We start from the raw sequence: 23,221 nt of genomic DNA on the forward strand, positions 1-23,221 counted from the left end.
TCACAGACGCTACTGACCCCCCCTAACCAGTGACACTGCTGAGACCGCTAATCACAGACGCTACTGACCCCCACTAACCAGAAACGCTGCTGACACCGCTAATCACAGACGCTACTGACCCCCCTAACCAGAAACGCTACTGACACCACTAATCACAGACGCTACTGACCCCCCCTAACCAGAAACGCTGCTGACACCGCTAATCACAAACGCTACTGACCCCCCCTAACCAGAAATGCTGCTGACACCGCTAATCACAGACGCTACTGACCCCCCTAACCAGAAACGCTGCTAATACCGCTAATCACAGACGCTACTGACCCCCCCTAACCAGAAACGCTGCTAACACCACTAATCACAGACGCTACTGACCCCCACTAACCAGAAACGCTGCTGACACCACTAATCACAGACGCTACTGACCCCCCTAACCAGAAACACTGCTGACACCACTAACCAGAAACGCTGCTGACACCACTAACCAGAAACGCTGCTGACACCGCTAATCACAGACACTACTGACCCCCCCCCTAACCAGAAACGCTGCTGACACCGTTAATCACAGACGCGACTGACCCCCCCTAACCAGAAACGCTGCTGACACCGCTAATCACAGACGCTACTGACCCCCCTAACCAGAAACGCTGCTGACACTGCTAATCACAGACGCTACTGACCCCCTCTAACCAGTAACGCTGCTGACACCGCTAATCACAGACGCTACTGACCCCCCTAACCAGAAACGCTGCTGACACCGCTAATCACAGACGCTACTGACCCCCCAACCAGAAACGCTGCTGACACCACTAATCACAGACGCCTCTGACCCCCTAACCAGAAACACTGCTGACACCGCTAATCACAGACGCTACTGACCCCCCTAACCAGAAACGCTGCTGACACCACTAATCACAGACGCTACTGACCCCTAACCAGAAACACTGCTGACACCGCTAATCACAGACGCTACTGACCCCCCAACCAGAAACGCTGCTGACACCACTAATCACAGACGCTACTGACCCCCCCTACCAGAAACGCTGCTGACACCGCTAACCACAGACGCTACTGACACCCCCTAACCAGAAACGCTGCTGACACCGCTAATCACAGACGCTACTGACCCCCCCTAACCATAAACGCTGCTGACACCGCTAACCACTGACGCTACTGACCCCCCCTAACCAGTAACACTGCTGAGAGCGCTAATCACAGACGCTACTGACCCCCCCTAACCAGAAACGCTGCTGACACCGCTAATCACAGACGCTACTGACCCCCGCTAACCAGAAACGCTGCTGACACCACTAATCACAGACGCTACTGACCCCCCCTAACCAGAAACGCTGCTGACACCGCTAATCACAGACGCTACTGACCCCCCCTAACCAGAAACGCTGCTGACACCGCTAATCACAGACGCTACTGAACCCCGCTAACCAGAAACGCTGCTGACACCGCTAATCACAGACGCTACTGAACCCCGCTAACCAGAAACGCTGCTGACACCGCTAATCACAGACGCTACTGACCCCCCCTAACCAGTAACACTGCTGAGACCGCTTATCACAGACGCTACTGACCCCCTACTAACCAGAAACGATGCTGACACCGCTAATCACAGACGCTACTGACCCCTACTAACCAGAAACGCTGCTGACACCACTATCCAGAAACGCTGCTAACACCGCTAATCACAGACGCTACTGACACCGCTAACCAGAAACGCTGCTGACACCGCTAATCACAGACGCTACTGACCCCCCCCTAACCAGAAACGCTGCTGACACCACTAATCACAGACGCTACTGACCCCCACTAACCAGAAACACTGCTGACACCGCTAATCACAGACGCTACTGACCCCCCCTAACCAGAAACGCTGCTGACACCGCTAATCACAGACGCTACTGATCCCCCTAAACCAGAAACGCTGCTGACACCGCAAATCACAGACGCTACTGACCCCCCCTAACCAGAAACGCTGCTGACACCGCTAATCACAGACGCTACTGAACCCCGCTAACCAGAAACGCTGCAGACACCACTAATCACAGACGCTACTGACCCCCTAACCAGAAACGCTGCTGACACCGCTAATCACAGACGCTACTGACCCCCACTAACCAGAAACACTGCTGACACCACTAATCACAGACACTACTGACCCCCGCTAACCAGAAACGCTGCTAACACTGCTAATCACAGACGCTACTGACCCCCCTAACCAGAAACACTGCTGACACTGCTAATCACAGACGCTACTGACCCCCCTAACCAGAAACACTGCTGACACCGCTAATCACAGACGCTACTGACCCCCCCCTAACCAGAAACACTGCTGACACCGCTAATCACAGACACTACTGACCCCCCTAACCAGAAACACTGCTGACACTACTAATCACAGACGCTACTGACCCCCCCTAACCAGAAACGCTGCTGACACCACTAATCACAGACGCTACTGACCCCCCCTAACCAGAAATGCTGCTGACACCGCTAATCACAGACGCTACTGACCCCCCTAACCAGAAACGCTGCTAATACCGCTAATCACAGACGCTACTGACCCCCCCTAACCAGAAACGCTGCTAACACCACTAATCACAGACGCTACTGACCCCCACTAACCAGAAACGCTGCTGACACCACTAATCACAGACGCTACTGACCCCCCTAACCAGAAACACTGCTGACACCACTAACCAGAAACGCTGCTGACACCACTAACCAGAAACGCTGCTGACACCGCTAATCACAGACACTACTGACCCCCCCCCCCCTAACCAGAAACGCTGCTGACACCGTTAATCACAGACGCGACTGACCCCCCCTAACCAGAAACGCTGCTGACACCGCTAATCACAGACGCTACTGACCCCCCTAACCAGAAACGCTGCTGACACTGCTAATCACAGACGCTACTGACCCCCTCTAACCAGTAACGCTGCTGACACCGCTAATCACAGACGCTACTGACCCCCCTAACCAGAAACGCTGCTGACACCGCTAATCACAGACGCTACTGACCCCCCCAACCAGAAACGCTGCTGACACCACTAATCACAGACGCCTCTGACCCCCTAACCAGAAACACTGCTGACACCGCTAATCACAGACGCTACTGACCCCCCTAACCAGAAACGCTGCTGACACCACTAATCACAGACGCTACTGACCCCTAACCAGAAACACTGCTGACACCGCTAATCACAGACGCTACTGACCCCCCAACCAGAAACGCTGCTGACACCACTAATCACAGACGCTACTGACCCCCCCTACCAGAAACGCTGCTGACACCGCTAACCACTGACGCTACTGACCCCCCCCTAACCAGAAACGCTGCTGACACCGCTAATCACAGACGCTACTGACCCCACTCACCAGAAACGCTGCTGACACCGCTAATCACAGACGCTACTGACCCCCCCTAACCAGTGACACTGCTGAGACCGCTAATCACAGACGCTACTGACCCCCACTAACCAGAAACGCTGCTGACACCGCTAATCACAGACGCTACTGACCCCCCTAACCAGAAACGCTACTGACACCACTAATCACAGACGCTACTGACCCCCCCTAACCAGAAACGCTGCTGACACCGCTAATCACAAACGCTACTGACCCCCCCTAACCAGAAATGCTGCTGACACCGCTAATCACAGACGCTACTGACCCCCCTAACCAGAAACGCTGCTAATACCGCTAATCACAGACGCTACTGACCCCCCCTAACCAGAAACGCTGCTAACACCACTAATCACAGACGCTACTGACCCCCACTAACCAGAAACGCTGCTGACACCACTAATCACAGACGCTACTGACCCCCCTAACCAGAAACACTGCTGACACCACTAACCAGAAACGCTGCTGACACCACTAACCAGAAACGCTGCTGACACCGCTAATCACAGACACTACTGACCCCCCCCCTAACCAGAAACGCTGCTGACACCGTTAATCACAGACGCGACTGACCCCCCCTAACCAGAAACGCTGCTGACACCGCTAATCACAGACGCTACTGACCCCCCTAACCAGAAACGCTGCTGACACTGCTAATCACAGACGCTACTGACCCCCTCTAACCAGTAACGCTGCTGACACCGCTAATCACAGACGCTACTGACCCCCCTAACCAGAAACGCTGCTGACACCGCTAATCACAGACGCTACTGACCCCCCAACCAGAAACGCTGCTGACACCACTAATCACAGACGCCTCTGACCCCCTAACCAGAAACACTGCTGACACCGCTAATCACAGACGCTACTGACCCCCCTAACCAGAAACGCTGCTGACACCACTAATCACAGACGCTACTGACCCCTAACCAGAAACACTGCTGACACCGCTAATCACAGACGCTACTGACCCCCCAACCAGAAACGCTGCTGACACCACTAATCACAGACGCTACTGACCCCCCCTACCAGAAACGCTGCTGACACCGCTAACCACTGACGCTACTGACCCCCCCTAACCAGAAACGCTGCTGACACCGCTAATCACAGACGCTACTGACCCCCCCTAACCATAAACGCTGCTGACACCGCTAACCACTGACGCTACTGACCCCCCCTAACCAGTAACACTGCTGAGAGCGCTAATCACAGACGCTACTGACCCCCCCTAACCAGAAACGCTGCTGACACCGCTAATCACAGACGCTACTGACCCCCGCTAACCAGAAACGCTGCTGACACCACTAATCACAGACGCTACTGACCCCCCCTAACCAGAAACGCTGCTGACACCGCTAATCACAGACGCTACTGACCCCCCCTAACCAGAAACGCTGCTGACACCGCTAATCACAGACGCTACTGAACCCCGCTAACCAGAAACGCTGCTGACACCGCTAATCACAGACGCTACTGAACCCCGCTAACCAGAAACGCTGCTGACACCGCTAATCACAGACGCTACTGACCCCCCCTAACCAGTAACACTGCTGAGACCGCTTATCACAGACGCTACTGACCCCCTACTAACCAGAAACGATGCTGACACCGCTAATCACAGACGCTACTGACCCCTACTAACCAGAAACGCTGCTGACACCACTATCCAGAAACGCTGCTAACACCGCTAATCACAGACGCTACTGACACCGCTAACCAGAAACGCTGCTGACACCGCTAATCACAGACGCTACTGACCCCCCCCTAACCAGAAACGCTGCTGACACCACTAATCACAGACGCTACTGACCCCCACTAACCAGAAACACTGCTGACACCGCTAATCACAGACGCTACTGACCCCCCCTAACCAGAAACGCTGCTGACACCGCTAATCACAGACGCTACTGATCCCCCTAAACCAGAAACGCTGCTGACACCGCAAATCACAGACGCTACTGACCCCCCCTAACCAGAAACGCTGCTGACACCGCTAATCACAGACGCTACTGAACCCCGCTAACCAGAAACGCTGCAGACACCACTAATCACAGACGCTACTGACCCCCTAACCAGAAACGCTGCTGACACCGCTAATCACAGACGCTACTGACCCCCACTAACCAGAAACACTGCTGACACCACTAATCACAGACACTACTGACCCCCGCTAACCAGAAACGCTGCTAACACTGCAAATCACAGACGCTACTGACCCCCCTAACCAGAAACACTGCTGACACTGCTAATCACAGACGCTACTGACCCCCCTAACCAGAAACACTGCTGACACCGCTAATCACAGACGCTACTGACCCCCCCCTAACCAGAAACACTGCTGACACCGCTAATCACAGACACTACTGACCCCCCTAACCAGAAACACTGCTGACACTACTAATCACAGACGCTACTGACCCCCCCTAACCAGAAACGCTGCTGACACCACTAATCACAGACGCTACTGACCCCCCCTAACCAGAAATGCTGCTGACACCGCTAATCACAGACGCTACTGACCCCCCTAACCAGAAACGCTGCTAATACCGCTAATCACAGACGCTACTGACCCCCCCTAACCAGAAACGCTGCTAACACCACTAATCACAGACGCTACTGACCCCCACTAACCAGAAACGCTGCTGACACCACTAATCACAGACGCTACTGACCCCCCTAACCAGAAACACTGCTGACACCACTAACCAGAAACGCTGCTGACACCACTAACCAGAAACGCTGCTGACACCGCTAATCACAGACACTACTGACCCCCCCCCCTAACCAGAAACGCTGCTGACACCGTTAATCACAGACGCGACTGACCCCCCCTAACCAGAAACGCTGCTGACACCGCTAATCACAGACGCTACTGACCCCCCTAACCAGAAACGCTGCTGACACTGCTAATCACAGACGCTACTGACCCCCTCTAACCAGTAACGCTGCTGACACCGCTAATCACAGACGCTACTGACCCCCCTAACCAGAAACGCTGCTGACACCGCTAATCACAGACGCTACTGACCCCCCCAACCAGAAACGCTGCTGACACCACTAATCACAGACGCCTCTGACCCCCTAACCAGAAACACTGCTGACACCGCTAATCACAGACGCTACTGACCCCCCAACCAGAAACGCTGCTGACACCACTAATCACAGACGCTACTGACCCCCCCTACCAGAAACGCTGCTGACACCGCTAACCACTGACGCTACTGACCCCCCCCTAACCAGAAACGCTGCTGACACCGCTAATCACAGACGCTACTGACCCCCCCTAACCAGAAACGCTGCTGACACCGCTAACCACTGACGCTACTGACCCCCCCTTACCAGTAACACTGCTGAGACCGCTAATCACAGACGCTACTGACCCCCCCTAACCAGAAACGCTGCTGACACCGCTAATCACAGACGCTACTGACCCCCCCTAACCAGAAACACTGCTGACACCGCTAATCACAGACGCTACTGACCCCCCTAACCAGAAACGCTGCTGACACCACTAATCACAGACGCTACTGACCCCCCTAACCTGGAAACGCTGCTGACACTGCTAATCACAGACGCTACTGACCCCCCCTAACCAGAAACACTGCTGACACCACTAACCAGAAACGCTGCTGACACCACTAACCAGAAACGCTGCTGACACCGCTAATCACAGACACTACTGACCCCCCCCTAACCAGAAACGCTGCTGACACCGCTAATCACAGACGCGACTGACCCCCCCTAACCAGAAACGCTGCTGACACCGCTAATCACAGACGCTACTGACCCCCCTAACCAGAAACGCTGCTGACACCGCTAATCACAGACGCTACTGATCCACCTAACCAGAAACGCTGCTGACACCGCTAATCACAGACGCTACTGACCCCCCCTAACCAGAAACGCTGCTGACACCGCTAACCACTGACGCTACTGACCCCCCCTAACCAGTAACACTGCTGAGACCGCTAATCACAGACGCTACTGACCCCCCCTAACCAGAAACGCTGCTGACACCGCTAATCACAGACGCTACTGACCCCCCCTAACCAGAAACACTGCTGACACCGCTAATCACAGACGCTACTGACCCCCCTAACTAGAAACGCTGCTGACACCACTAATCACAGACGCTACTGACCCCCCTAACCAGAAACGCTGCTGACACCGCTAATCACAGACGCTACTGACCCCCCCTAACCAGAAACGCTGCTGACACTGCTAATCACAGACGCTACTGACCCCCCCCCCCCTAACCAGAAACGCTGCTGACACCACTAATCACAGACGCTACTGACCCCCCTAACCAGAAACGCTGCTGACACCACTAATCACAGACGCTACTGACCCCCCCTAACCAGTAACACTGCTGAGACCGCTAATCACAGACGCTACTGACCCCCCCTAACCAGAAATGCTGCTGACACCGCTAATCACAGACGCTACTGACCCCCCCCTAACCAGAAACACTGCTGACACCGCTAATCACAGACGCTACTGACCCCCCTAACCAGAAACGCTGCTGACACCACTAATCACAGACGCTACTGACCCCCCTAACCGGAAACGCTGCTGACACTGCTAATCACAGACGCTACTGACCCCCCCTAACCAGAAACACTGCTAACACCACTAACCAGAAACGCTGCTGACACCACTAACCAGAAACGCTGCTGACACCGCTAATCACAGACACTACTGACCCCCCCCCTAACCAGAAACGCTGCTGACACCGCTAATCACAGACGTGACTGACCCCCCCTAACCAGAAACGCTGCTGACACCGCTAATCACAGACGCTACTGACCCCCCTAACCAGAAACGCTGCTGACACCGCTAATCATAGACGCTACTGACCCCCCTAACCAGAAACGCTGCTGACACCGCTAATCACAGACGCTACTGACCCCCCCCCCTAACCAGAAACGCTGCTGACACCGCTAACCACTGACGCTACTGACCCCCCCTAACCAGTAACACTGCTGAGACCGCTAATCACAGACGCTACTGACCCCCCCTAACCAGAAACGCTGCTGACACCGCTAATCACAGACGCTACTGACCCCCCCTAACCAGAAACACTGCTGACACCGCTAATCACAGACGCTACTGACCCCCCCTAACCAGAAACGCTGCTGACACTGCTAATCACAGACGCTACTGACCCCCCCTAACCAGAAACGCTGCTGACACCACTAATCACAGACGCTACTGACCCCCCCTAACCAGAAACGCTGCTGACACTGCTAATCACAGACGCTACTGACCCCCCCTAACCAGAAACGCTGCTGACACCACTAATCACAGACGCTACTGACCCCCCCTAACCAGAAACGCTGCTGACACTGCTAATCACAGACGCTACTGACCCCCACTAACCAGAAACACTGCTGACACCGCTAATCACAGACGCTACTGACCCCCCTAACCAGAAACACTGCTGACACCGCTAATCACAGACGCTACTGACCCCCCTAACCAGAAACACTGCTGACACCGCTAATCACAGACGCTACTGACCCCCCCCTAACCAGAAACGCTGCTGACACCGCTAATCATAGACGCTACTGACCCCCGCTAACCAGAAACACTGCTGACACCGCTAATCACAGACGCTACTGACCCCCCTAACCAGAAACGCTGCTGACACCGCTAATCACAGACGCTACTGACGCCCCCTAACCAGAAACACTGCTGACACCGCTAATCAGCGACGCTACTGACCCCCACTAACCAGTAACACTGCTGAGACCGCTAATCACAGACGCTACTGACCCCCCCCCCCCCCTAACCAGAAACGCTGCTGACACCACTAATCACAGACGCTACTGACCCCCCCTAACCAGTAACACTGCTGAGACCGCAAATCACAGACGCTACTGACCCCCCCTAACCAGAAACGCTGCTGACACCGCTAATCACAGACGCTACTGACCCCCCCTAACCAGAAACACTGCTGACACCGCTAATCACAGACGCTACTGACCCCCACTAACCAGAAACGCTGCTGACACCGCTAATCACAGACGCTACTGACCTCCCCTAACCAGAAACGCTGCTGACACCGCTAATCACAGACGCTACTGACCCCCCCTAACCAGAAACACTGCTGACACCGCTAATCACAGACGCTACTGACCCCCCTAACTAGAAACGCTGCTGACACCACTAATCACAGACGCTACTGACCCCCCTAACCAGAAACGCTGCTGACTCCACTAATCACAGACGCTACTGAGCCCACTAACCAGAAATGCTGCTCACACCACTAATCACAGACGCTACTGACCCCCCTAACCAGAAACGCTGCTAACACCACTAATCACAGACGCTACTGACCCCCCCTAACCAGTAACACTACGGACACCGCTGATCACAGACGCTACTGACCCCCCTAACCAGAAACGCTGCTGACACCGTTAATCACAGACGCTACTGACCCCCCTAACCAGAAACACTGCTGACACCACTAATCACAGACACTACTGACCCCCCTAACCAAAAACGCTGCTGACACCACTAATCACAGACGCTACTGACCCCCACTAACCAGAAACACTGCTGACACCACTAATCACAGACACTACTGACCCCCCAACCAGAAACACTGCTGACACCACTAATCATAGACGCTACTGACCCCCCCTAACCAGAAACACTGCTGACACCGCTAATCACAGACGCTACTGACCCCCACTAACCAGAAACGCTGCTGACACCGCTAATCAGAGACGCTACTGACCCCCCCTAATCATAAACGCTGCTGACACCGCTAACCACAGACGCTACTGACCCCCCTAACCGGAAACGCTGCTGACACTGCTAATCACAGACGCTACTGACCCCCCCCTAACCAGAAACGCTGCTGACACCACTAATCACAGACGCTACTGACCCCCCTAACCAGAAACGCTGCTGACACTGCTAATCACAGACGCTACTGACCCCCCCTAACCAGAAACGCTGCTGACACCACTAATCACAGACGCTACTGACCCCCCTAACCAGAAACGCTGCTGACACTGCTAATCACAGACGCTACTGACCCCCCCTAACCAGAAACACTGCTGACACCGCTAATCACAGACACTACTGACCCCCCTAACCAGAAACACTGCTGACACCGCTAATCACAGACGCTACTGACCCCCCCTAACCAGAAACACTGCTGACACCGCTAATCACAGACACTACTGACCCCCCCTAACCAGAAACGCTGCTGACACCACTAATCACAGACGCTACTGACCCCCCCTAACCAGAAACGCTGCTGACACCGCTAATCACAGACGCTACTGACCCCCCCCTAAACCAGAAACGCTGCTGACACCGCTAATCACCGACGCTACTGACCCCCCCCCCAACCAGAAACGCTGCTGACACCGCTAAACACAGACGCTAATGACCCCCCTAACCAGAAACGCTGCTGACACCGCTAATCACAGACGCTACTGACCCCCCCTAACCAGAAACGCTGCTGACACCGCTAACCACTGACGCTACTGACCCCCCCTAACCAGTAACACTGCTGAGACCGCTAATCACAGACGCTACTGACCCCCCCTAACCAGAAACGCTGCTGACACCGCTAATCACAGACGCTACTGACCCCCCCTAACCAGAAACGCTGCTGACACCGCTAATCACAGACGCTACTGACCCCCCCTAACCAGAAACACTGCTGACACCGCTAATCACAGACGCTACTGACCCCCCTAACCAGAAACGCTGCTGACACCACTAATCACAGACGCTACTGACCCCCTTAACCGGAAACGCTGCTGACACTGCTAATCACAGACGCTACTGACCCCCCTAACCAGAAACGCTGCTGACACCGCTAATCACAGACGCTACTGACCCCCCCTAACCAGAAAGACTGCTGACACCACTAACCAGAAACGCTGCTGACACCACTAACCAGAAACGCTGCTGACACCGCTAATCACAGACACTACTGACCCCCCCGCTAACCAGAAACGCTGCTGACACCGCTAATCACAGACGCTACTGACCCCCCTAACCAGAAACGCTGCTGACACCGCTAATCACAGACGCTACTGACCCCCCTAACCAGAAACGCTGCTGACACCGCTAATCACAGACGCTACTGACCCCCCCTAACCAGAAACGCTGCTGACACCGCTAACCACTGACGCTACTGACCCCCCCTAACCAGTAACACTGCTGAGACCGCTAATCACAGACGCTACTGACCCCCCCTAACCAGAAACTCTGCTGACACCGCTAATCACAGACGCTACTGACCCCCCCTAACCAGAAACGCTGCTGACACCACTAATCACAGACGCTACTGACCCCCCTAACCAGAAACGCTGCTGACACCGCTAATCACAGATGCTACTGACCCCCCCTAACCAGAAACGCTGCTAACACCACTAATCACAGACGCTACTGACCCCCACTAACCAGAAACGCTGCTGACACCACTTATCACAGACGCTACTGACCCCCCCTAACCAGAAACGCTGCTGACACCGCTAATCACAGACGCTACTGACCCCCCCTAACCAGAAACGCTGCTGACACTGCTAATCACAGACGCTACTGACCCCCCCTAACCAGAAACGCTGCTGACACTGCTAATCACAGACGCTACTGACCCCCCCTAACCAGAAACGCTGCTGACACCACTAATCACAGACGCTACTGACCCCCCTAACCAGTAACGCTGCTGACACCACTAATCACAGACGCTACTGAACCCCGCTAACCAGAAACGCTGCTGACACCACTAATCACAGACGCTACTGACCCCCCTAACCAGAAACGCTGCTGACACCACTAATCACAGACGCTACTGACCCCCCCTAACCAGAAACGCTGCTAATACCGCTAATCACAGACGCTACTGACCCCCCTAACCAGAAACGCTGCTGACACCACTAATCACAGACGCTACTGACCCCCCTAACCAGAAACACTGCTGACACCGCTAATCACAGACGCTACTGACCCCCCCTAACCAGAAACGCTGCTGACACCACTAATCACAGACGCTACTGACCCCCCTAACCAGAAACGCTGCTAATACCGCTAATCACAGACGCTACTGACCCCCCCTAACCAGAAACGCTGCTGACACCACTAATCACAGACGCTACTGACCCCCCTAACCAGTAACGCTGCTGACACCACTAATCACAGACGCTACTGAACCCCGCTAACCAGAAACGCTGCTGACACCACTAATCACAGACGCTACTGACCCCCCTAACCAGAAACGCTGCTGACACCACTAATCACAGACGCTACTGACCCCCCCTAACCAGAAACGCTGCTAATACCGCTAATCACAGACGCTACTGACCCCCCTAACCAGAAACGCTGCTGACACCACTAATCACAGACGCTACTGACCCCCCTAACCAGAAACGCTGCTGACACCACTAATCACAGACGCTAATGACCCCCCCTAACCAGAAACGCTGCTGACACCACTAATCACAGACGCTACTGACCCCCCCTAACCAGAAACGCTGCTGACACCACTAATCACAGACGCTACTGACCCCCCTAACCAGAAACGCTGCTGACACCACTAATCACAGACGCTACTGACCCCCCCTAACCAGAAACGCTGCTGACACCACTAATCACAGACGCTACTGACCCCCCTAACCAGAAACGCTGCTGACACCACTAATCACAGACGCTAATGACCCCCCCTAACCATAAACGCTGCTGACACCGCTAATCACAGACGCTACTGACCCCCCCTAACCAGAAACACTGCTGACACCGCTAATCACAGACGCTACTGACCCCCCCTAACCAGAAACGCTGCTGACACCGCTAATCACAGACGCTACTGACCCCCCTAACCAGAAACGCTGCTGACACCGCTAATCACAGACACTACTGACCCCCCTAACCAGAAACGCTGCTGACACCACTTATCACAGACGCTACTGACCCCCCTAACCAGAAACGCTGCTGACACCACTTATCACAGACGCTACTGACCCCTCCTAACCAGAAACGCTGCTGACACCGCTAATCACCGACGCTACTGACCCCCCTAACCAGAAATGCTGCTGACACTGCTAATCACAGACGCTACTGACCCCCCCTAACCAGAAACACTGCTGACACCGCTAATCACAGACGCTACTGACCCCCCCTAACCAGAAACACTGCTGACACCACTAATCACAGACGCTACTGACCCCCCCTAACCAGAAACGCTGCTGACACCGCTAATCAGCGACGCTACTGACCCCCACTAACCAGTAACACTGCTGAGACCGCTAATCACAGACGCTACTGACCCCCCCTAACCAGAAACGCTGCTGACACCACTAATCACAGACGCTACTGACCCCCCCTAACCAGAAACGCTGCTGACTCCGCTAATCACAGACGCTACTGAGCCCACTAACCAGAAACGCTGCTCACACCACTAATCACAGACGCTACTGACCCCCATAACCAGAAACACTGCTGACACCACTAATCACAGACGCTACTGACCCCCCTAACCAGAAACGCTGCTAACACCACTAATCACAGACGCTACTGACCCCCCTAACCAGAAACACTGCTGACACCGCTAATCACAGACGCTACTGACCCCCCTAACCAGAAACGCTGCTGACACCGCTAATCACAGACGCTACTGACCCCCGCTAACCAGAAACACTGCTGACACCGCTAATCACAGACGCTACTGACCCCCCTAACCAGAAACGCTGCTGACACCGCTAATCACAGATACTACTGACCCCCCTAACCAGAAACGCTGCTGACACCACTTATCACAGACGCTACTGACCCCCCCTAACCAGAAACGCTGCTGACACCGCTAATCACCGACGCTACTGACCCCCCTAACCAGAAACACTGCTGACACCGCTAATCACAGACGCTACTGACCCCCCCTAACCAGAAACACTGCTGACACCACTAATCACAGACGCTACTGACCCGCCCTAACCAGAAACGCTGCTGACACCGCTAATCAGCGACGCTACTGACCCCCACTAACCAGTAACACTGCTGAGACCGCTAATCACAGACGCTACTGACCCCCCCTAACCAGAAACGCTGCTGACACCACTAATCACAGACGCTACTGACCCCCCCTAACCAGAAACGCTGCTGACTCCGCTAATCACAGACGCTACTGAGCCCACTAACCAGAAACGCTGCTCACACCACTAATCACAGACGCTACTGACCCCCCTAACCAGAAACACTGCTGACACCACTAATCACAGACGCTACTGACCCCCCTAACCAGAAACGCTGCTAACACCACTAATCACAGACGCTACTGACCCCCCTAACCAGAAACACTGCTGACACCGCTAATCACAGACGCTACTGACCCCCCCTAACCAGAAACGCTGCTGACACCGCTAATCACAGACGCTACTGACCCCCGCTAACCAGAAACACTGCTGACACCGCTAATCACAGACGCTACTGACCCCCCTAACCAGAAACGCTGCTGACACCGCTAATCACAGACACTACTGACCCCCCTAACCAGAAACGCTGCTGACACCACTTATCACAGACGCTACTGACCCCCCCTAACCAGAAACGCTGCTGACACCGCTAATCACCGACGCTACTGACCCCCCTAACCAGAAACACTGCATGACCGCTAATCACAGACGCTACTGACCCCCCCTAACCAGAAACACTGCTGACACCACTAATCACAGACGCTACTGACCCCCCCTAACCAGAAACGCTGCTGACACCGCTAATCAGCGACGCTACTGACCCCCACTAACCAGTAACACTGCTGAGACCGCTAATCACAGACGCTACTGACCCCCCCTAACCAGAAACGCTGCTGACACCACTAATCACAGACGCTACTGACCCCCCCTAACCAGAAACGCTGCTGACTCCGCTAATCACAGACGCTACTGAGCCCACTAACCAGAAACGCTGCTCACACCACTAATCACAGACGCTACTGACCCCCCTAACCAGAAACACTGCTGACACCACTAATCACAGACGCTACTGACCCCCCTAACCAGAAACGCTGCTGACACCGCTAATCACAGACGCTACTGACCCCCCCTAACCAGTAACACTACTGACACCGCTGATCACAGACGCTACTGACCCCCCTAACCAGAAACGCTGCTGACACCGCTAATCACAGACGCTACTGACCCCCCTAACCAGAAACACTGCTGACACCACTAATCACAGACACTACTGACCCCCCTAACCAAAAACGCTGCTGACACCACTAATCACAGACGCTACTGACCCCCACTAACCAGAAACACTGCTGACACCACTAATCACAGACACTACTGACCCCCCTAACCAGAAACACTGCTGACACCGCTAATCACAGACGCTACTGATCCCCACTAACCAGAAACGCTGCTGACACCGCTAATCACAGACGCTACTGACCCCCCCTAATCATAAACGCTGCTGACACCGCTAACCACAGACGCTACTGACCCCCCTAACCGGAAACGCTGCTGACACTGCTAATCACAGACGCTACTGACCCCCCCCTAATCAGAAACGCTGCTGACACCACTAATCACAGACGCTACTGACCCCCCTAACCAGAAACGCTGCTGACACTGCTAATCACAGACGCTACTGACCCCCCCTAACCAGAAACGCTGCTGACACCGCTAATCACAGACACTACTGACCCCCCTAACCAGAAACACTGCTGACACCGCTAATCACAGACGCTACTGACCCCCCCTAACCAGAAACACTGCTGACACCGCTAATCACAGACACTACTGACCCCCCGCTAACCAGAAACGCTGCTGACACCGCTAATCACTGAAGCTGTGTGTGTATAATACCGCCAACCTAAGCCGTCATCTGGCCCTTTTATGTGCCGCCGCAGTGACAGAGACGAGGAGACACCAATCACTGCAGGGACATCTGTGGGAGGGGTGGAGACACCAATCACTGCAGGGACATCTGTGGGAGGGGTGGAGACACCAATCACTGCAGGGACATCTGTGGGAGGGGTGGAGACACCAATCACTGCAGGGACATCTGTGGGAGGGGTGGAGACACCAATCACTGCAGGGACATCTGTGGGAGGGGTGGAGACACCAATCACTGCAGGGACATCTGTGGGAGGGGTGGAAACACAAATCACTGCAGGGACATCTGTGGGAGGGGTGGAGACACCAATCACTGCAGGAACATCTGTGGGAGTGCGATGGGAGGTGCACATGGCCAGGCACATGCAGAATAGCACAGATGACCAGATTACCAGAAGGGATATCCAGTAAACGGAGTGGGCGCAGAGGACAGCGAGGAAGCCCACCCACCTCATGGGGCTGGAGGAAGTCCCAGGTAAGTATAGATACACCCAATTATGCCGTCTCAGGTGCACTTTAAATGCAGAGTGTTATCTTTAAAGAAGACACTGCATCCCAATATCAGAACCTTATCCCAACTGTGAAGCATGGCGGAGGGAAAGTTCTGAGTTGGGCCTGGATGGCTTGCCATTATCGGAGCAATGATTTCCAGAGAATTGTAAAGGAACATAAAGATCTGATCTGAATCTCAGGAGACAGCAAGTCAGAAATCCTAAACACACAAGTCGTTCTACCAAAGTTTGGTGAAAGTAGAATAAGCCTATTGTTCTGTAATGGGCAAGTCAGAGTCCCGACCTAAATCCAACTGAGATGCTGTGAAAAGACCTAAAGCAACTGAGATCATGTGAGGAAACCACCAACATCGGAGAGCGGAGGCAGTACAAATCAATAAATATGACCCAATATAACGTTGTTTTCCACGTTTAACCTCATTGGCAGGACAATCAGCGTTTGGGCACTCACCAGTCTCTCGGACATGTCGGTCTTGTCGTGCTCCGGTAGGTGCTGCTCCAGGGCCAGGACGATGCAGTTGGCGATGATGGTAGCCAGGATCATATATTCGAATGGAGTGGAGAGCATAGTTAAGGAACGCAATCTCAGATCAGTGGAGTAAATTGTACATAATTACATCAACCAATCACAGCAGAGCAAAAATGCTGAAAAAAAAAATAATTTTACATTTTCAAGGAATCCTACAATCAATACAAGGTGAAAATAAATTGATGAGAGAAACAATTGTATTTATCCTCCTACTCCCAAAAAAAAAATCACATTTTTAGATATCCCATGGTTTTATTTTATCTTTAAACATTCACAAAGTAGGTTGAAAGTTGTGTTGTCTCTGCTCAGTGGCAGCCTAATAAGTGTCCCAGAGTTAGAATACATGAACTATTGACCTTTTCCTCTCTCCCTGCACTAAGAAGTTGTATTCTGCCAGGAAAACGGTTATGGCTGTAATTTGCTTATCAGCGATGTTTACTCTATCCCTGACAAGGCAGGCAGCCTCTCAATGTAGCCAGTCAGAGGATCCCCCCTTTAGCTTTATTTCAGATCTCATCTGAATGTGTTTACATAATGCACTTTTCAAGATTACTAAGATTACATAATTAGTGAATACACAGAGCAGAAAAACGAATGCACATACTCCTGGAAACGGCACCTAGCCCTCAATAACCAAATTCAGCCAAAACTCGCTGCTAATCGTGTCCAGTGTCACAGGACTAAAATATTTGACAGATTGTTATTGCCGTCTGTCTCTGATCGTTTCCCCAACTTCCTGCTGCTGCATACAGCACAGGAAACCAGGGACAGGGCTGTCATCTGGGGGCGCAGGCAGATATAAATTATAATAAGACTTGTGCTGGTTCCAATACACTCGCCTAAAGGATTATTAGGAACACCTGTTCAATTTCTCATGAATGCAATTATCTAATCAACTGTGACGGTTTAGTGCCACAACACAGACGTCTGATTATTGGTGATCTGCGGAATCACCAAGAATGCAGACGCTATACCCGATTATGTGTGATCCGCAGAATCACCAATAATACAGGACCTTACCAGAGGAGTTGGTCAGGAACAATCTGGATACAGACAAGACAGATTAGACAAGAGGCTCCCCAGTAGGGATGCTCGGAAATGCCAATTTCCGATTCCGCGGTAAATCAGCATTAAGCCATTGCCAAATACCGATTACGCTTTCCGCTACCAATTTCCGCATTCCGATGCGGAATTTCCGCCGGAAATCGCGGAAATTCCGCCCGACTTTAACATCGATTTTCTCAAAAACTATAAGGTCTTTTTTAAAACTTATTTTTGCATCTTGTTCAAGAGATTCTGTTTAACAAACCCTGAAAATTTGGTGTTTCAAAGACTTACGGGGGCTTTGCTATTAACCGCTAAAGTCGGCGGATTTTTACTGTAATGTAAAATGCAGAAAATAGGCAGATGCAGATTTTCTGCATTACATCACAGTAAAAATCCGCCGACTTTAGCGGTTAATAGCAAAGCCCCCGTAAGTCCTAGAAACACCAAATGTTCAGGGTTTGTTAAACAGAATCTCTTGAACAAGATGCAAAAATAAGTTTTCAAAAAGACCTTATAGTTTTTGAGAAAATCGATGTTAAAGTCGGGCGGAATTTCCGCGATTTCCGGCGGAAATCCGCCTAATGCACTTGCATTACCGATTTCCGCATTCCGATCGGAATTTTGGAAATTGCATTTCCGTGGAATCCTAATGAGCATCCCTACTCCCCAGTGGGGCTGGGAAGGATACAGACAGAGAATACGGAGATAGTATAGCTGGTCTCTGCCAGGAATGCCGGCGAGAGACAAGAACCAATCAGACAGATACTAACAGACATTCACCAGATAGCAGACTAGTCCTATCAGAGGAGCTGGCAAGGAGCTAGCGTAACTGGCAGCCAGAAGCTACCCCAGGCCTTTCCAGTGGAACTGGAAAGGTGACACAAGTGACTTAGACCGCTTTGGTTAAACCTTCCAGAGGAGCTGAGAAGGTACCATCAATCACTAAGCTCTACCTCACCAGTGGAGCAGGTGAGGATAGTAAATACATAACAGGTGCTCATCAGTGGAGCGGATGAGCCTCAAACACCACGCAGACTAGGCCACTACAGAGAAGCAGGCTGGCACTAGCTGAAACTAATAAAGGCTAGACCTCTACAGAGGTGCTGGCTGGGACCAGCTACACGGCCCTGCTAAACACGGCCAGACCTCCGGGGCCCTCAGAGAACATACTAACAAATATGATAACAGTATAGTTTGGCAAGACCTCGCCAGAGATGCTGGTGAGGTACTAAAGATACACAGGCCGTCCGTATAATAAAATACAAACCCCAGCAAGCTGGGGAGACTGAAACTGAGATTGAATCTCCCAAGAAGCGGGTGATTCAGACTGCACTGCAGCCTAGGAGCAGGAGATACAAACAGTGCTGCACTAGCAGGTGACACAGACTGCACTGCAGCCTAGGAGCAGGAGATACAACAGCACTGCACTAGCAGGTGATTCAGACTGTACTGCAGTCTAGGAGCAGGAGATACAAATAGTACTGTATTAATGAATAACTTCACCAGAGGAGCTGGTGAAGTTATCACCTCACCAGTGGCGAGGGCCCACTGGTGAGTAGGGTGGTCTGACAGGCAAGGTTCGGCAACAGGGAGGCAAGTATCGGTACAGAATCGTGAGACAAGAGAGTAATCGGTAATCAGGCAGAGGTTCAGCAACAGGAAGGTACGTATCGGTACAGAATCGTCAGACAAGAGAGTAATCGGTAATCAGGCAGAGGTTCAGCAACAGGAAGGTACGTATCGGTACAGAATCGTGAGACAAGAGAGTAATCGGTAATCAGGCAGAGGTTCAGCAACTAGTAAGGCAGATAGGAGAAAGTACAGGATCAGAAAGCAGGAACAGAGTCAGAGTATTAACTAAGAGTCATACACAGAAGATCAATACAATAAGCAATAACCTAGTCTAGGTGTGAAGTCCTTGGCATCAACACCCGGGAACTAGTCTAACAAATAAACAGTAGCAATGTAGCAATATCCTAGACTAGGTGTGAAATCCGTAGCATCAACACCTGGGAACTAGTCTAAGGTCTGAGCGCTAACACGCAGAGTATTCACGACTACAGACAAGGACAGAGTAACAAGTCCAGGTTTAAATACTGAAGGCAGATTCAAGCAGCCCCGCCCGAGGGGCTGAACCAACCTGCAAAGTAGATTGACAGGTAGAAGTCAGCTGACCACAATGTCAGCTGATCTGTCTCCTACGCCCATAAAGGTCCTTTTGCTCCATGCGCAGGCGTGTGGACCTAAGCTGCTGTGCAACAGAGACACCTGTCCCACCTGAGTCGGGAAGCGACACCCGGGATGGCGTGGCCGCAGAGGTGACATCAGGTGTAAAAGCAGCTGCGCTGCTTTCCCCCACAGAGGTAACATCTTTGATCGTTACATCAACCAATCACATGGCAGTTGCTGCAATGCATTTAGGGGTGTGGTCCTGGTCAGGACAATCTCCTGAACTCCAAACTGAATGTCAGAATGGGAAATAAAGGTAATTTAAGCAATTATGAGCGTGGCATGGAAAGGGGGAACAAAGAGCGCTCTCTAGTGCATTAACCTTTTAATGAGTCTCTTCGCGCACAAGTAAATAAAACGCCTCGGCAGATCTGACGAAGGCGTAGGACGCCGAAACGCGTAATGATGCAATCGGCGCAAGGAAGCTGCCGGAGTTCCTTCCGTGTCCCTGTACCCGCTGGCGCTGGACTTCTTTGGGGTCCCCCTCACTACTGGCCACAGTGTGGATGCGTGCGGAGTGGAGTTGAAGAGGACGAGGAGGAGCTGTGACTTTTAAAGTGATACATTGTACGTTTTATTTACTTGTGCGCAAAGAGACTCATTAAAAGGTTAATGCACTAGAGAGCGCTCTTTGTTCCCCCTTTCCATTTCTGTTTCTACAGTGCATTTGCTTTATTCCCAGAGCAAGATAAGAGCAGCACTCTGGTGGGACCTTATATTGTGATTGCCAAGGAAAGTTCACAAGATTGTGAGCGCAGTGGAGTTGGCGTTTTATATATCTTTTTCTGTATGAGCGTGGCATGGTTGTTGGTGCCAGACAGGCCGGTCTGAGTATTTCACAATCTGCTCAGTTACTGGGATTTTCACGCACAAACCATTTCTAGGGTTTACAAAGAATGATGTGAAAAGGGAAAACATCCAGTATGAGGCAGTCCTGTGGGCGATAATGCCTTGTTGATGGTAGAGGACAGAGAATGGGCCGACTGATTCAAGCTAATAGAAGAGCAATGTTGACTGAAATAACCAGTCGTTACAACTGAGGTATGCAACAAAGCATTTGTGAAGCCACAACATGCACAACCCAGAGGCGGATGGGCTACAACAGCAGAAGACCCCACCGAGTACCACTCATCTCCACTACAAATAGGAAAGAGGCTACAATTTGCACAAGCTCACCAAAAGTGGACAGTTGAAGACTGGAAAAATGTTGCCTGGTCTGATGAGTCTCGATAGAGTCAGAATTTGGCGTAAACAGAATGAGAACATGGATCCATCATGCCTTGTTACCACTGTGCAGGCTGGTGGTGGTGGTGGTGTAATGGTGTGGGGGATGTTTTTTTGGCACACTTTAGGCCCCTTAGTGCCAATTGGGCATTATTTAAATGCCACGGGTAGGGATGGTCGCTTCCGGACGGAATTAGGTGATTCCGGTTCTGATATGACGGGACGGAATTGCTATAGCGCTAAAATGGAATTCCGCTAAAAAATTTTAAATTCAGCTGAATTTTACAGAATTCAAATTTGTTTCCCCACCAAACTGTTTTCTGCCTGATAACAACTATTTCTACTCCCTTTCCTCCTCCCTTCCTCTCAAGGGTCTCGTCTTCCAGGGAATTGTAGTATTTCAAAAGCCAGCTTACATACCTTGGCTGGGAATTGAACCCAGGTCTGAGTGCGTGGTAGGTAGATCACTTCACCACTATACCACCAACACTACATGCTGAAGCCAGCCTAGCATGAACCACTATGATATATCCAAGAGAAAAATGAGCTTACTCAGGGAATGGTAGTATGTCAAAAGCCAACTCACATTGGCCAGGAATCGAACCCAGGCCTAGCACGTGGTAGGCTGCTATCCTAACCATTATACCACCAACACAACACACTACAATGCTACATGCTGAAGCCAGCCTAGCATGTACCATTGTGATATATCCAAGAGAAAAATGAGCTTGCTTAGGGAATGGTAGGATTTAAAAAGCCTGCTTACATACATTGGCTGGGAATCGAACCCAGGTCCAGAGAGCATTGTAGTGTGTTGTGTTGGTGGTATAATGGTTAGGATAGCAGCCTACCAAGCACTAGACCTGGGTTTGATTCCCGGCCAACGTATGTAAGCAGGCTTTGGAAATCCTACAATTCCCTAAGCACGCTAATTTTTTTCTTGGATATATCACAATGGTACATGCTAGGCTGGCTTCAGCATGTAGCATTGTAGTGTGTTGTGTTGGTGGTATAATGGTTAGGATAGCAGCCTACAGAGCGCAGGCCTGGGTTCGATTCCTGGCCAATGTGAGTTGGCTTTTGACATACTACAAATCCCTAAGCAAGCTCATTTTTCTCTTGGATACATCATAATGGTACATGCTAGGCTGGCTTCAGCATGTAGTGTTGGTGGTGGTATAGTGCTGAGGAGAGCTGCCTACCAAGCACTCAGACCTGGGTTCAATTCCCGGCCAAGGTATGTAAGCTGGCTTTTGAAATCTTACAATTCCCTGTAAGACAAGACCCTCCGGAGGAGGAGGAGGAGGGAGTGAGGGCGCAATATAAGGAATAACAATCAGCCAGGAGCAAGCTAACAAGCCTAACTAAGCTTCCCCTAGCAGAGTCTGTCAGCAGCTGTCCCTTAA

The 23,221-nt window shown here is 52.2% G+C and overlaps 1 protein-coding gene across 12 annotated transcripts in view; it reads right to left on the reverse strand.

Moving 5' to 3' along the window:
* The window catches only part of CACNA1B (calcium voltage-gated channel subunit alpha1 B), a 505,489-nt gene that overhangs the window by 448,515 nt on the left and 33,753 nt on the right, over positions 1-23,221 (reverse strand). For all 12 annotated transcript variants that reach the window (XM_068249170.1, XM_068249175.1, XM_068249173.1 and 9 more), the window contains exon 2: positions 17,238-17,343. In XM_068249170.1, the coding sequence (XP_068105271.1) occupies positions 17,238-17,343 (106 nt within the window). The remainder of the gene's footprint in view (positions 1-17,237; positions 17,344-23,221) is intronic.

The sequence above is a fragment of the Hyperolius riggenbachi genome, chromosome 8, assembly GCF_040937935.1.
Source record: "Hyperolius riggenbachi isolate aHypRig1 chromosome 8, aHypRig1.pri, whole genome shotgun sequence".
Taxonomy (NCBI): Eukaryota; Metazoa; Chordata; class Amphibia; order Anura; family Hyperoliidae; genus Hyperolius; species Hyperolius riggenbachi.